We start from the raw sequence: 17,007 nt of genomic DNA on the forward strand, positions 1-17,007 counted from the left end.
TAGAACATATCAAATACAATTTAAAAAATAAATCAGAATATAATTTAAATTAGATAATACATTTTTAGTACATTAATAATATAATGTTAAATATATTGCAGATACTTTCTCATTTAATATAATTAGAATTATTCATATAATACAACATAATTTAATTATAATAAAACATAAATTAATTATAATTATTTATATATTATTATTATGAATATAATTTGTATTTAATTTAATTATAATATAACATAATTTAATTATAATTATTTATATATTATAATTATAAATATAATTTACACTTTGCATTACTTCATGTCAATAAGGATATAAAAACTTCAGTGCAAATATGAATTGCAGGATAAAATAAATCCTTGTAAATGCTTTTAATTATATATTATTAATGCACATAAACATAAATAATAAGTCGATAACTATAAACATTATAAAAAGCTATTTATAAGAAAGATATATAGATGTATTCGCGTCATAATTGTTACTTTCATTATACGGGTATTAATGAAATTTTACAAAATTCTGAAAGTAATCCTGTTGACTTTTGATTTCGAGAAAGCGTATTTGTATCTTGCTTTGAATATGTAAAATATATTGCTGAATATTTTTGACATCTTCGTAATTTCTACACAATTGGCTTGTCTAAAACAGATTATATCGATACTAATTATTAGTGAATAGCAACTATCAATTATCAATAAATATTATATTAAATATTATCTCGTATATATATATGTATATATGTATATATATATATATATATATATATATATATATATATATACATATATATTTATCTTGCATATTTTATTTATAATAATAATCTTAAATATAATTGGAATAAATAATAATAATTATAGATTATGAAAATTACATTCTCTTCTCAGAATCAAAATTTTAGTTACCCCGAAGAAAAAACGGGTTTATAAGTTTGTAAACATTTTAAATCAATATATGTCGATTTCTATGCAGGTTTCGCTTTGTAAAAATTTGTCAGCTATTGAATAAGGTAATATGAATTTTAAGAAATTAGTAAAGCTCTAAATGTGAAATATAAATTTAAATTTTTCAAACTAGTAAAAGAAAGCGAAATGCGGATGATAGTGCCTCAGTTTCAGAGAAAATTAATTTTTCTTTCAAAATAAATCGTTGTATATGGAATACATTTCTTTCCTCGATGCGATACTAAATAACGAAGTAAATCTGAACTTAAGATTTTTATTAAAATAAATAATCCCTAATCCCTATAAAAAAGCATAGATGAAAAAATATCGAGACGAAGTTGCTGAAACGAAAATGAAATCATACTCCTATTATACTACGTTCTATTACATTATGTGCAAAGTGTTGCACCATATTTTACTTAACAATCCTTATGTCTGCAAAGAATGTTTATAAGTAATATTTTGTAAGTAACTTTTGACAAATAAAAATTTACAGAATTTAGAATTAGCGATTTTAAGTATAAAATTAGAAATTTATAAGAGCTATGGCTATCACAGAGAAAATATCATTATATTATAATATTATAATTGTTATATCTAGCAGGCCATTTTTTGTATTAATTGTTGTGTTAACCTATCATTATCACAGTTTTAGTTTAACAAATGACTCATGTAATATTAGAGTATGCTAATCACATTACCTAATAACTCTCTCAATCATATTGAAAAAATATTTAAATTTATTTAACTAAGAGCTATTTAACATCTCAAAGCTATAAATTCTCTTTTTAAAATTTATACAAATCCATTTTTATTAAGATAACTAAAATTTCCAATCAAAGAAATTCTCTTTCTCTTTTGCTTTTGCTTGCTCCCATGTTCTTTCTTACTCTCTTATTCACTAAAAATTATAATACACTACTAAAAAAAATAGAAAACACTTTTTGTACCCTAAAAATTGAGATATTTTTAAACCGCTGAAATTCGTCGAAAAATTATCGTAGACAAAAAAATGGTAAATGTATTTTGAAGCTTGAAGCTTCAACTTTAACGTACAGTTGGTGATTTTTAAAAATTTTTTCATCTTTCTTATCCTGCGCTTTAAAAAAGAACACATTGTTTAGTTCCTTAAAATTATATATTTTTAATACATCGAAACTTGATAAAAAAATTTTTCTCGAGAATTTCAACTAAAATTTCATAAACTACAACATTTTGCCTGAAACGCTATTTACCAAAACGCTTTTTTTTTAATTTTCCTACGATTTTTTTGACCGAGTAATACAATGTTGAAAATAAACCAGTATTTTTTAGATATTATGAAAAAATTTTTCGAGAAAAATTTTTTTATCGAACTGCAGAGTGTCAAAAATACGTAATTTTAGTAAACAAAACAATGTCTTTTTTTAAAGCATAGAACAAGGAAGATAAAAAATTAAAAAAGTTAACGATAGCGCGTTAAAGATGAAATTTCAAGCTTCATAATGCTTTCTTTATTTTTTGTCTACGACCATTTTTCGCCGAGTATCAACATCGTATATAAAAATTGCTGGTTTATTTTAAGAATCGTATTTATTATTTATTATTTATATATTACTCGGTCAAAAAAAGTCAAAGGAAAATTTTTAAAAAAGCTTTTCGCAGGGAAAATTTTGTAATTTATAGAACTTGAGGTGAATTTCTCGAGAAAAATTTTTTTTTAATGTTATATCATCTTATGTGGCGACACCCGTGGCATCTAATAGATTCTCAGTTAAAGATTTTTTTCTTTTGTCGATACTCCCCGGTATGCGCTCTTTATCTTCGTTTACTCGTCATTACACAGTAATCACGTGAGTGTCGGGTCGTTTCATTTTCCAATAAAGTATCGTAACAGAGTTTATTAGCAAAAAGTATTTTACTTTATCCCTGACACAATCGTCCCAGCTCCACGCCCCCTTTTATATCAAGAGTTAAGTTGCGTGTTAAAAATACATAATTTTAAGGAACTAAACAGTGTGTTCTTTTTTAAAACGCAGAATAAGGAAAATAAGAAAAATTTGAAATACCACCAACTGCGCATTAAAGTTGAAACTTCAAGCTTCAAAGCTTTCAAGCTTGCTTTTCTAATTTTTTATCTACGATGATTTTTCGACGAGTTTCTGCGGTTTGAAAATAGTCCAATTTTTAGGGTACAAAAAGTATTCTCTATTTTCTTTCTTTTTTTTTTTTTGAGAAGTGTATTTTGGAAACAGTATATTTTTGGAAATTAGAAATATAAATATGGTTATTTTATAAAAAAATTACATAACATTAATTTTTGCTTGTCGTTTTGAGATACTGTGACTAAATTAATATATTCTGTATGAAACCAAAAAATATTAACGATTAAAAACGAAATATATATTAGTATAATGATATTCATAAAATGTACCTTTACTTTCAAATCTTTCCCGACCATATGTGGTAACCATTTTATCTTCTTATATTCATTTAATTCAATTTGCGTTACATTAATAAATTTATCAGTTAGGAAGTCGTTTATCTAAAACAGATTATTTTGATGATATTGAACAACATTATTTAATGATAAATTGATGTCGCATTATTTATTATATATATATATATGTGTGTGTATATATAAGCACATTCTATTTTTACCTCTTTGAGTTGATTCGTAGAATACACATGATTAATAATTACAGCAAATGTTGCATGCTCGCTGACTTGTCTGTAACAGTAAAACAATAAATGTATTTATACACACATAAATTGTTGAATGATAGATATATATTTATAGTGAAAATTGTATTACTTAGGTTTTATATTCTCAAGATTTTCTAATATGAAGTCGAGTACTACAGGATTCCTTGCATGCTTTGCGATAGTAAAAAGAAAATAATTAATATAATCTTGATCGGAAAAATCTTTTAAAAACATAATCGATGTTGTTCTATCATTTTTTATAAGATTTAAATAGTCTTTGATAAATTGTGAATCTTCAGGGCAAGACAGATATTTTAAAAATTTAGTTTTAAATTTTGCTTTTCCCAGACGATATACTCCCCACCAAGGAGAATCTTCATTGCTAAGAGAATAGTAAAATACTTTTAAACCTTGACAGTATGTCCATTCTTTCCACCATGGCAAAAGCCTACGAGATTTAACAAAAAACAAATTCTAATATAAAAGTTTTGCACATATTAATCTTACATTTTGATCAAATTTAAGAAATAAAAATTTAAGAAATTATAATTTCATAATATAATCTAATAAATTTAAATTTTGAGCAAATAATATAATAAACATTGCACATGTATCTACAAAACAATTAAATTAAAATAACCGAGAATATATAAGAAAAATTACGTGTTCTTTTCGGGATCTGCGAGATGTCGATTTAAATTATGCAGGGCTGCTCTTATGCAGCTGCCACCATCAAGATTACATGCCCATTTCGCAGCCTCCATTCTTAAACTCTTTGTAAGATCGTGTTCATTAGAAACTTCATCGTATTCAAGTTTATCAAGCAAATTGTATAGTAAGTTTAGCATTTTCCCCTAAATATATAAATATATATATATATTTATATGTATTTATATTGTTACTTGATATAAATTTTATATTTTTCGATTCTTGCATTATATTTTACTATATAGAAAGATATCTTGCGCAATTGTATTTTACATATTAAGAAAGTTTATATATTAAGAACATTCTGTCTTTGTAAACAACTCTGAATTCTTTTTATAAAGATATCTATTATATAGCTATACTTATATATACGTATTTATACACAAATTTGAATTTTTCTTGCGTGCACATTCACACATGCTTAACACATGTTCATATCACAAAATAAACATACAGAAGTGCATACATGCATATATTGTAGACATGTAGACATAAATGTAGACAATATATCTATAACATAATTTAATAACTTATTAACTGTTTGAGTATTAAACACATAGATAATTAATATATATGTTTCCTACTAACTTTCTATCTCAAAATTAATGATATTTAAATCGTCATTATAAATATCATGCTGTGATTAAAAATGATAACAGTTTTCAAATTTTTCTCCCTTTTCCTCTCCAATTTCTTATAATATTAGTACATACACTACTCGAATATTAATTTACAAATATACTTATCTTTCATCCAAAATATGTATATTTAAAATACCTAATGAAATTTTTTCTAGCTACATGTATTTTATTGTATGTATCTTTTTGAAAAGCACTTAATAATTATTGTTATAAATGCACACACTATTAATATGTGCAATAAGTAACATGTTTTTAGTATGTTTAAGACATAACTATTGACATTGTTTATAATATATGTTATTACCTTGATATTAAAATATATTGGTTCCTGAAATAGAAAGATATTGGACAGATATTCTAAAGCTTTGAACATAGGATACCATGCCACGTAGACTGTTTCTCGTGATAGATATTTCGTAATATTCCAGAATACAATGGAATTAAGTTGGTTTGTTATCATTAAGTGGAAAGCGTCATCGATAATTTGGGCACGATTCAAAACATGTATTGTCCTATAATCTTCAGAATTTAGACAACTTGCAATTCTTCGCCAATTCTCGATATCGTAATTGATTCGTTGATATACTGTAAAATAAATAAATTCTGTATATATACAGGGTGACCCATTTTAACTTAGGCAGCCAAATAACTCGAAAAATAAGCAAGATAGAGAAAAATGTTTTAGACAAAAGTTGTATGGTTTCGAGGGGGCCATAAGATGGTATCATTGGTTTGACCTTGAAGAGTCATTTGAAGGTCACGTGAAGGTCACTTCAATTTTTTTAAATGGAATACCCTATATATTTTTATACATTCTTGTAGCTTATTTCGAGAGCTTTCCAAAACACTATAATTAAGTACCTTTCCGTTATGTACTTTTTGAGTTATGATGCTTGAAATAATTTCTTAATTTTACATAAACCGTAAAATATCTTGTAAAATATTCATTTTTCGATTATCTTACCTTAATACTTTTATGTACAAAATAATGAGAGGAATCAATTGGTGTAAAGAAAACACATAGTTGTTTTTAAGAAAAAATATGGAATTGTTAATTGCAAATTACATATTTTTTCTTCGAAACAACTATGTGTTTTCTTTACACCAATTGATTCCTCTCATTATTTTGTACATAAAACTATTAAGGTAAGGTAATCGAAAAATGAATATTTTACAAGATATTTTACGGTTTATGTAAAATTAAGAAATTATTTCAAGCCTCATAACTCAAAAAGTACTTAACGAAAATGTACTTAATTATAGTGTTTTGGAAAGCTCTCGAGATGAGCTACAAGAATGTACAAAAATATATAGGATGTTCCATTTAAAAAAATTGAAGTGACCTTCACGTGACCTTCAAATGACTCTTCAAGGTCAAACCAATGATACCATCTTATGGCCCCCTCGAAACCATACAACTTTTGTCTAAAACATTTTTCTCTATCTTGCTTATTTTTCGAGTTATTTGGCTGCCTAAGTTAAAATGGGTCACCCTGTATACAGGGTGTCCCATTTTAAAAGTTCCACCCTTATAACTTTTCAGGATCAACGTTTGAAAGAAAACGACTCCAATAAAAGTTGTAGGGAACAAAGGGGGCTATCTAATAGTGACCTTGGATTCGACATTAAAGGTCATTTTCAAGGTCATTTGAAGGTCAACTTCCGTTTTTTAAATGGGAACCCCTATTTTTTATTACTTATTCTTGTAGCTTATCTCGAGAGTTTTCCAAAACACTATAATAAAATATTTCTTCATTCAGTACTTTACGAGTTATGAGGCTTGAAATAATTTCTTAATTTTATATAAACCATAAAATATCTAGTAAAATATTCATTTTTCGATTATTATATCTTAATTCTTTTATGTACAAAATAATGAGAGCAATCAATTGGTATAAAGAAAAAACATAGTTGTTTTTAAGAAAAAATATGTAATTTGCAATTAACAATTCCATATTTTTTCTTAAAAACAACTGTATGTTTTCTTTACACCAATGGATTACTCTTATTATTTTGTACATAAAAGTATTAAGGTAAGATAATCGAAAAATGAATATTTTATTAGATATTTTATGGTTTATATAAAATTAAGAAATTATTTCAAGCTTCATAACTCAAAAAGTACTCAATGAAGAAATACTATATTATAGTGTTTTGGAAAGCTCTCGAGGTCAGCTACAAGAATATGTAATAAAAAATAGGGGGTGCCATTTAAGAAACAAAAGTTGACCTTCAAATGACATTGAAAATGACCTTTAATGTCGAATCCAATATCACTATTAGATAGCCCCCTTTGTTCCCTACATCTTTTATCCGAGTCGTTTTCCTTCAAACGTTGATCCTGAAAAGTTATAAGGGTGGAACTTTTAAACTGGGACACCCTGAATATACAGGGTGTTTCATTTTAATCCGACCAGTTGAATATCTCGAAAACCAAGCCCGGGAGAGAAAAATATTTCAGACAAAAGTTGTTTGGTTTCGAGGGGGCCATAAGATGGTGACAATGATTTGACCTTGAACAGTCATTTGAAGGTCACATAAAGGTCACCTTAAATTTCTTAAATGGAATACCCTATATATTTTTGCACATTCTTGTAGCTGACATCGAGAGCTTTCCAAAACACTATAATTAAGTACCTTTTCGTTAAGTACTTTTTGAGTTATGAGGCTTGAAATAATTTCTTAATTCTACATAAACCGTAAAATATCTTGTAAAATATTCATTTTTCGATTATCTTACCTTAATACTTTTACGTACAAAATAATGAGAGGAATCAATTGGTGTAAAGAAAACACATAGTTATTTTTAAGAAAAAATATGTAATTTGCAATTAACAATTCCATATTTTTTCTTAAAAATAATTATGTGTTTTCTTTACACCAATTGATTCCTCTCATTATTTTGTACGTAAAAGTATTAAGATAAGATAATCGAAAAATCAATATTTTACAAGATATTTTACGGTTTATGTAGAATTAAGAAATTATTTCAAGCCTCATAACTCAAAAAGTACTTAACAAAAAGGTACTTAATTATAGTGTTTTGGAAAGCTCTCGATGTCAGCTACAAGAATGTGCAAAAATATATAGGGTATTCCATTTAAGAAATTTAAGGTGACCTTTATGTGACCTTCAAATGACTGTTCAAGGTCAAATCATTGTCACCATCTTATGGCCCCCTCGAAACCAAACAACTTTTGTCTGAAATATTTTTCTCTCCCGGGCTTGGTTTTCGAGATATTCGACTGGTCGGATTAAAATGAAACACCATATATATATATATATAAAATTCTTTCAAAGGGTTTATCAGTACAAGTATCTGTTTATACTTTTGTACTTATACTTTTGTACATTAACAGAGATCAAAAATGTACCTTAAAGTGAACATAAATGAAAATGCAAATTGTATATTATATTAGGTATAAAATCATTTTGCATGAAAATTGAATATTTCTAATAATTGTACGTATGTATGTATATATAATGTATGTATGTATATATAATGTATATACAATGTATAATAAATGTACTGTATATAATACATAATATAATGAATAATATTTTTAATAATGTAAATCTTTCTCTCCAATGTGTATGTATGATAAAAACTATAAAATGTAATAAATTTATTGCAAACTTACGAGTTTGTTTTATATTAAATATCACAAAGGTACGCCACTTCTCAAATATGTAATCATCCACCCTCTTATTTAAATTTGTATCGTATATCGTTATTTTTGTCTGTCTGATAAAATATTTATAATCTCGTACTATTTTCATTACAGGACAATATTTTCGATTTGTTAAAGAATTAATTAGCTGCCTTATATAAATTAAATTGACTGTAGACATTTGAATGGACGAATGGTTCTTCATACTTTCAAAAAGATATTTAAAAGTTGGCTTGCTAAAGCTATAAAATTTATGCAAAATTTATTGTTGTGTTAACGAAAGGCATTATAAGCAAATATATATATATATATATATAACAATTTTATATTGTGATAATTTTATATATATATATATATATATATATATATATATATAAAATTATCACAATATAAAATTGTTAATTATATTTTATGTTTAATTTAATTAAATATATAATTAATTACATAATTAATCATATGATTTATAGTTTTTATATAAATTTGATGCTACAGTTTAAATTATAATTTAAAAGGAATGGCCAAACTTGATTACTTTTAAAAGATAAATGTATATGTAAATTGAAAATATATCTTGAATATTTAATGACATTGAAGGTAAAAAGAATTGTAAATGGTAATAATAATAAAGATAATAAAGTATGAAAGAAACGATATAAGTTTAAATAAAAATAAAATTAATTTAATTTAAATAAAAATAGTAATTATAGTAGTATAGTGTATTACTTACTTGTCCTTTACATATATACGGATACTCTGCCAAAATATCTCTTCAGTAATCATGAGTTGTAACGTACGCAATACACTGGATACTATAATTATATAATTTACATCAGAATATGAATAAGATATTAGTTATAGTAAATAATAATTCATAATTATGGTAAAAGTGCATAAAACGTTACACATCACCGATTTTATCATCATTTGAATATGTTATAGAGGAAGTTGTCCTGAGTAATTCCGCGCAAAAAAGTAAATGAGAGGCGACATTGGTTTAGAAGATATAACAAGTTAAAGTTTGACAACTTTAATACTTTTCTTAAGCAAACTGATATTAAACACATTAATTTGCAATTGAAAATTACATATTTTTTCTTAAAAACCACTACGTTTTTTCTTTACACCAATTGATTCGTCTCATTATTTAGTACATAAAAGTATTAAGGTAAAATAATCGAAGAATGAATATTTTACTAAATATTTTATAGCTTATGTAAAATTAAGATATAACTTGAAAAGTACTCAATGAAAAAATATATTATTATAGCGTTTTGAAAACCTCTCGAGGTAATCTACAAGAATATGTAATACAAAAATAGAGATTTTCATGCTAAAAAGTACTAATGACCTTGACCTGACTTTGACAAGGTCAAGTCCATATTTTCATCATGTGTACCCCTTCAAGTTATGCAACTTTCGTTCGAAAAATTTTTCAATAAAATCATCGGTTCGCGAGATAATCGACTGTATCACTTAAAAAGAAATATTCTGTATATATAATATATTTTATATATAATTTTATATACTACAGCTTCATTATGTATGTATATATGTGTGCATGTGTATAATGAAGAGATTATATATAAAATTAAAATTTTTATCAGTTATTCTATTTGTTTTTTAAGCATTTATTTTCAAAAATTTACTCATAATCAATTTTTATTTATATTATCATACCTTTAATATAACGGTAATGTTCAAAAGAAATGTTGAATGATGTATTATAAAGTGATGTATTATACTCAGTATCGAGATGAAGGGATTCTTGTTGAATTTGTACCACAAACAAGTCCATCATCCGGGTACTTGGAAGAGCCTATAGAAAATAGTTTAAATGTATTTACTTAATTAATATTAGATTTAACACACAATAGCAATATGCATTAGGGCTGTTACTTTCTACGTGTATGTAAAAAAATCTGTTATACTCTTATACTCTTAAAATATAGAATAAATAATTTAAAAATATAATATATTAATAACAAAAATGATTACTCGACATATAACTTTAAAATTAATATTTTTAGAATTATTAAAATATATTATATAGCAAAATTATCTTATTACACAATTTCTATATGTATACATATATTATGTGGAATTTAAATGATAATTTTTCTTTTTTTTTATATAATAATTTAAAGTCGGACAAGTAACATAGTGACTTTGACACACACAAAATAAAAGAAACATAAAAATGTAAAAATATTTTAAATTGTATTATCTATGTATGTTGGAGATTTACTTGAAAATTAGCATTTTTTAAAAACTCACTTTTCTTTGTAAATAGAATCTTCGCTTAATATTCTGATTTATAAAAAAAATTACACTCTATAATGGTAAATATTTAACTTTACACAGCTCCAAATGACTTGACCTTGACATATATTGTCAAGGTCACTGCACTGACAAGTAAAGGTACCCAACTGTCACTCGCGGATTCTAATGAAACTTTGTACACTTGTAAAACTATGCAAAATAATAGACACGTATTTTTTTTTATCTGCGGAGAAGCGATTTTAAGGGTAGAAACAACCCCTCGACAAGTAAACCTACGGAAGTGTCACTCACACCGATTTGAATGAAACTTTACACATTTGTAGAACTATGAAAAATATTTGATACGTATTTTTTTTATCGGCCAAGGTTCGCTCTGAAGGGTTGAAACCACCCTGTAAAGGGTGGATTTTATGCATCAGGTGGAATAAGTTGAATGTTTCAAGAAATTAAATACTTATAGCGGGTTTTTGGGTCGCTGAAACTGAATCTGATGTTAAAAATGTGGAAATCAAAATGGCCGATCCAATATGGCCTCCAGGTACATAAAAAAAGTGTTCTGTTCGGCCCTGTAGGGTAAGGAAATATTGTAAAAAAATGTTAAATTTGAATTTTGGTGTTTCTCAAGGTTTTCGACATCGCTGATCACAAAAACCCGCTATAAGTATTTAATTTCTTGAAACATTTAACTTATTCCACCTGGTGCATAAAATTCACCCTTTACATTTAAAGGATAGTTTCAACCCTTCTGAGCGAACCTTGGCCGATTAAAAAAAAATACGTATCAAATATTTTTTTATAGTTCTACAAATGTGCAAAGTTTCATTCAAATCGGTGAGTGACACTTCTGTAGGTTTACTTGTGAGTAACATCCGAAAGGTTTTAGGCTCGTTGTTTATTAAAAAGTTTTTCAATATGTTTATTCCTTTATAACTTTCAATATGAAAGATTTATTATTGTACATAGTGTCCAAAAATTCTGTGAACCTTATAAAACTTCTATTGTTTAACTTTTAACTTTTAACTTTTTAATAAACAACGAGCGACGCCTAAAATTTTTTGGATGTTATTCAGGGCAGTGACGTTGACAATATATGCCAAGATCGAGTTATTTGGGGATGGCTGTGTAAAAGTAAATATTTATCATATATATATACATACATATATATATATATATATATATATATATATATATATATATATCCATCATATTGTGTATATATATATATATATATATATATATACATATATATCCATCATATTGTTTGCTAGTGAGCAAGTTTTGCGCTAAAGAATGCTTAAAATAACCTGATTAGTGACATATAATCCAAGAAATGCGACAATAGCCTCATTAAATAAAGAGGATAACGGCCAAAGTGGATTTTCATAATAAGAACATTCCTGTATTATTTTATGGGCCATGAAACGGGCAATTTTGATTTTAGTCGCAAAACAATCTACATTGTCATTGTAGATAATATCTGCTTCTCTGAAAATAAAAAAAATGTTTTATATAATGTTTATTTCTGTTGTATAATAACACATAAAAAATATTGTATTTCCAAATTTATAATTAAATGATTCTATTAAATTAACATATTAATTATATATTTTTATTAATGCTCATTACGAAGTAATGCAATATATTGGAAGCGAGTACCGCACTATATATATATATATATATATATATATACAACTTTTTTAAATTTTGATCGATAAAAGTGAAAACCTTAATATAATACTTATACCTATTCTTATACCTTAATATAATTATTTAATTTACAATTTTATATTTTAATTTGTAATTTTCAATTTTAAGATTATAAAATATATATATTTTAATATTATTCTTCATATAAGTTGATGTACATTGAAGATATAGGTTGTCCAGAAAGTTATTATGGTTTTTAACCTTCAAGTTCAAGTACGCATATTTTAGCAAGTGAATTTTATTAATTGAAAAGAGAACTATTGAAATTTAAATATTTTTGCCAACGAGAAACAATATTTATTTATTCCTGTAGCATAAAATTCAGATTTCTAGAAGCGACAAACTCTTCGAAGGCGTTTTTGACAGTAGTTTTATTGTTAAAGATTTTTCCCTGCAAGAAATTGTCGAAATGTTTAAAGAAGTGATAGTCTGTTGGTGAGAAGACCGGCGAATATGATGGGTGAGACAGAGTTTCATGGAGCTTCATAGCTCAATTGATTAATGCAGCGTCGGTTGTGCGGCGTGTAGTCGAGCATTGTCGTGTAGGACAATTGGAACTTTTCTGTTGACCAACACCGAACGCAAACGTATCAGTTCCTGATGCATTTTGCCAATTTCTTGACAGTACCTCTCTGCCGTGATAATTCCGTCCGAATTTAAAAAGCTGTAGTGGATTATCTCGGCTGACGACTACCAAATAGTCACTATAATCTTCTTTTAATACAATTTTGATTTAGGAGAGTGTTTTGGCGCTCCATCATGGTCTAACCATCGTGCAAAACGTCGACGATTATCGTACAAGTTCCATTTTTGATCGCACGTTACAATGCGATCGAGAAACGGATTATTTTGTTTGCGCAAAATCAATGCAGAACACACTTCAAAGTGACGATTCTTTTGATTTTCGCTCAATTGATGCGGCATCCATTTGTCGAGCTTTTTTGTTTTTCCAATTAGTTCCAGGTAATCAGTAACAGCTGACTTGTTTACGCCAAGTTTTAGTTCTCGAATCGATGTGCGTGACTCTGTTTCAACGAACACCTTCAAGTGGTCGTTGTCAATAATCGCAGTCGTCCAGAACTTTTCAACTTCAAGGCTCTCATCTCCACTGAAATTTGCGGAAACCACCATTGCATTGTACATTCATTAGCGGTTCCTAGACCAAATGCATCGTTAATATTGCGAGCCTTCAACTGCTTTACGACTCATTTTGAATTCATGTAAAAGAATCGCTGGAATTTGCTATTTTTTTATTCTTAATTTCATAGTTTAAATAAAACGCAAACCAATATCAAAATACAGTTATTTTTATTAAAATGTAGAGCGAAGTGTGCGCTTTTAAATTGATATAACATAGATACAAAAGAAAGACAACGTAAAAAAAGCGCCAAATGTTAAACAACAAAAATCGCAATAACTTTCTGGACAAATAATAAACTGGACTAATAATAAACGATTAGATATGTTTCTCGTCTCATTGCTTCATACAATTTTACTTATTTTTTAAAATATATTCAAGTAATATTTTAAAAATAGAGAAAAGATATGTAAATAATTTTAGTTACCAAGAATTGTTATCCTTTTTTTCATCTTCGAAATATATTAATTTTTTATAATTATATAGTTACCTGTAAAGAATAAGGCCCAGATTTATGATGCTTTCGTTTTGAAAATCCGGAAGTGCAACATGATTTATTTGCCAAGTTTCATTCAAACGTTTCCATTTATCGAACAAGTACGATGTTATATTTTCAGCAAATTCGTGTGCAAATTCGCAGTGCATTCTACACCACATATTAACTCTGACACTTTCATTTGTACCAGGCATAAGAGATAAATTAATTCGGTTATTCATTAATAAAAAATAAATAGGCTTTACAAGCGTATTAAAATGTGTCTTCGTCATGTGTTTATCATTCGTTTCTATTTTTTGTATCGGTACATTTGATAAAACTGTATAGTTTTGATAATGTTCTACAATAATATCATAGATGGGCTTCTCATAGAGCATGATGGTTCTTAAAGATTCGGGCAAAGACGGAACCATGTGTTGGATCCCAATATCAACATACGTTGCCAACCTATCACATTTAGAAATATGAATTAACAATAATAAAAAACACCTCAAAAACTTTATGCAAAAGTGGTTTCAATGAAATTGTATAAAAGTTGCATATATTTTAGTTGTGCGAGATTCATAAAATGTTTATTTTAGAATATACAGGTACAAAATAAATATTTATAATTAATATTTAGCATGAAAATTTAATAAAATTAAAATAAATTTCAATATAAAACAGTATTAGAATAATAACTTTTTTAAATTGATTTTAATTGATATATTAGCAACGATTCCGTACATAATTTTATACAAGTTAAAGAAACTGCTTATTTTAGTTTATTAAATGAAACACATATGTATATATGTCTTAGTTATTAGCGAAATTAGTATTGTTTCTAAATAGTATGGGTATGTGTAGATGCACGTTTAAATACATGAAACAGCATAAGTATAGCTTGTATATTTAATTTTATATATTATATGCAGAGTGTTTTTATGAAAGTTGTGAGTGTTCATGATCTGATTAAATTTTGATAATGACTTTTATGGATCATAAAGATAAAAAGAATTCATATAAACATATATCTGGAAATGTTTTCCTTCTGAATTATAAGTTTTTTCAATATTAGAAACGAATTTCCTAATGTTTGTTATTGTCAAAATAAACAGTGTAAAACTTAAGTGTTTGTTCAAAATTTCAAATTTCATATAAGCAAGTTTTATAAAAATATAAATCCTTCAAAATCATACTTATATTTTGAAAACAATTCAGAAACTCTACCGGAATATTTTTTTTTTCGTTCGAATGTTGACAATAAAATGCTGTGTAAGACATGTATTATAGCTGACTACTTTAATTAAATTAATTTTTATTTGCAGCTTACATTCATTTTAATAATAATGATAATATTAAATTGCAAAATTTTTACTAAAAGATGTTAAGAAACATATAATTAAGAATGGAAACATTTCAGATATGTACGTACATGTCTATGTATAAATGTGTTTTTCTTAGAAAATACTTTTTAAATAGATATAACATGCTGCACCAGAGCTTGTTCATAAACATTACTATATATTTAACATTTTAACAGTTATACTTACCACTGTCGCTCATCTCTTTTATAAAAGTTCTTTAGGCCTGTATCTTCAGTTATATTATAAACTAATTTTATGATGTAATATCCCATCAATAGATCTTTAGCGAATACATATTTGACAATGTTTTTCTCAATGTCATACATAGATTTTACCGATGGATAAATGATCGGTTTTTCAATATTATTCATAGAATAATGTGGATAATAAAACACAGTTAGACTAATATTTTTTACGTGTAAATACAATAATATGCTTGATGTTGAATTTATAATGTCTATATGTATACTGCAGTTGCTGACAAGAATATTTTTTTCGATATGTGTAAAGATGATATCATATTGTTGCGGTAATATACTATTCGAGTGCCTGTTTAACTCTTCTTGAGATATTTTAATTATCTGATCGTCGGTTAAAAGAGCCGCCGCGACGATGATTGTTAAACTGCTACTTAACAATAGTTTAAGAAACATGATACTACTTTTATCTTAGATATCTGTAAAACTATATTTTTGTTAGAAAGTACAAACAGACAAATTAAACACAGCACTGTCTCTACCATGATTTAGTGGAAAAGAAGGAATAAAGACAAATATATAAAAATAAACTTAATTTTGAATGACTTACTCTGTATAATGAGATATACCACAAATGCCATGCAAGTGTATGTTTCGTTACAATAATTAGCTGCAATAAATTAATGTTTTATCCACTATCATTGTAACATGAAAAATATATATGCGCACTTATGATTTCTTATTATTTCGAGAAACTTCCAAAGACTAACAACACTTGGCGATATTACAATAAATGTGTATGTCATATGTAAACACACAACTTCTGAAGTCGTTAACAGACGTTTCGATCGAGAAACGATATGTAATAGCAAAGCACGGTGCCGTTTTTCCCACTCCAAATTCGTGCTATCGATCGAGCGCCGTAAGATGACAGAACCGTCTATTTCGCGTTGGTCTAAAGCAAAAGAGGCTACCGTTACGTAGAATGCAAAAATATCTGTAAATATATGTATTTGAATTCTTTTATACTATTTAAAAGTAGTTTATTTCTTTACCAAAAATTTGAGAATTTTTATAATTTACAATATACATTCAAATGAAATTTTATATACTACATTATTACGAGAGTGTATCGATAAGTTAATTTTTGAGCAAGTTAATGAAAAAATGTAACTTATTAACGATAGAGTA

At 26.5% G+C, this 17,007-nt stretch overlaps 1 protein-coding gene across 3 annotated transcripts; it reads right to left on the minus strand.

Moving 5' to 3' along the window:
* Positions 1-420: 420 nt before the first annotated feature.
* On the minus strand, positions 421-16,681 carry LOC145971268 (glutamyl aminopeptidase-like). 3 transcript variants are annotated; one of them, XM_083098761.1, is made up of 13 exons: positions 16,427-16,681; positions 15,806-16,295; positions 14,268-14,720; positions 12,237-12,417; positions 10,330-10,468; positions 9,380-9,461; positions 8,623-8,894; positions 5,286-5,566; positions 4,296-4,486; positions 3,742-4,080; positions 3,588-3,657; positions 3,361-3,471; positions 421-645 (listed from the first exon to the last, which is right to left on the minus strand). In XM_083098761.1, exons 2-13 carry the CDS (start codon positions 16,270-16,272, stop codon positions 505-507), a joined length of 2,727 nt encoding a protein of 908 aa, XP_082954887.1. In that variant the 5' UTR covers positions 16,273-16,295; positions 16,427-16,681; the 3' UTR covers positions 421-504. The 3 variants fall into 3 exon arrangements, with proteins under 3 accessions (XP_082954887.1, XP_082954886.1, XP_082954889.1); XM_083098760.1 differs by having other exon boundaries at positions 15,806-16,303; XM_083098763.1 differs by lacking the exon at positions 3,742-4,080 and having other exon boundaries at positions 15,806-16,303; positions 16,427-16,679.
* Between the last annotated feature and the right edge of the window lie 326 nt (positions 16,682-17,007).

This window comes from Camponotus vicinus, unplaced genomic scaffold (assembly GCF_025532165.1).
Source record: "Camponotus vicinus isolate PSW18456_S1 unplaced genomic scaffold, iyCamVici1.0 SCAF_4, whole genome shotgun sequence".
NCBI lineage: Eukaryota > Metazoa > Arthropoda > Insecta > Hymenoptera > Formicidae > Camponotus > Camponotus vicinus.

Excerpts from the sequence above, each read along its gene's own strand:
- LOC145971268 (XM_083098761.1), bottom strand. The coding sequence starts at position 16,272 with ATGTTTCTTAAACTATTGTTAAGTAGCAGTTTAACAATCATCGTCGCG. Across the intron at positions 8,895-9,379 it reads CGTATATATGTAAAGGACAA|CTTTAGCAAGCCAACTTTTA; the intron begins GTAAGTAATACA and ends TAAATTTTATAG. Across the intron at positions 4,081-4,295 it reads GCAGATCCCGAAAAGAACAC|GCTTTTGCCATGGTGGAAAG; the intron begins GTAATTTTTCTT and ends TAAATCTCGTAG.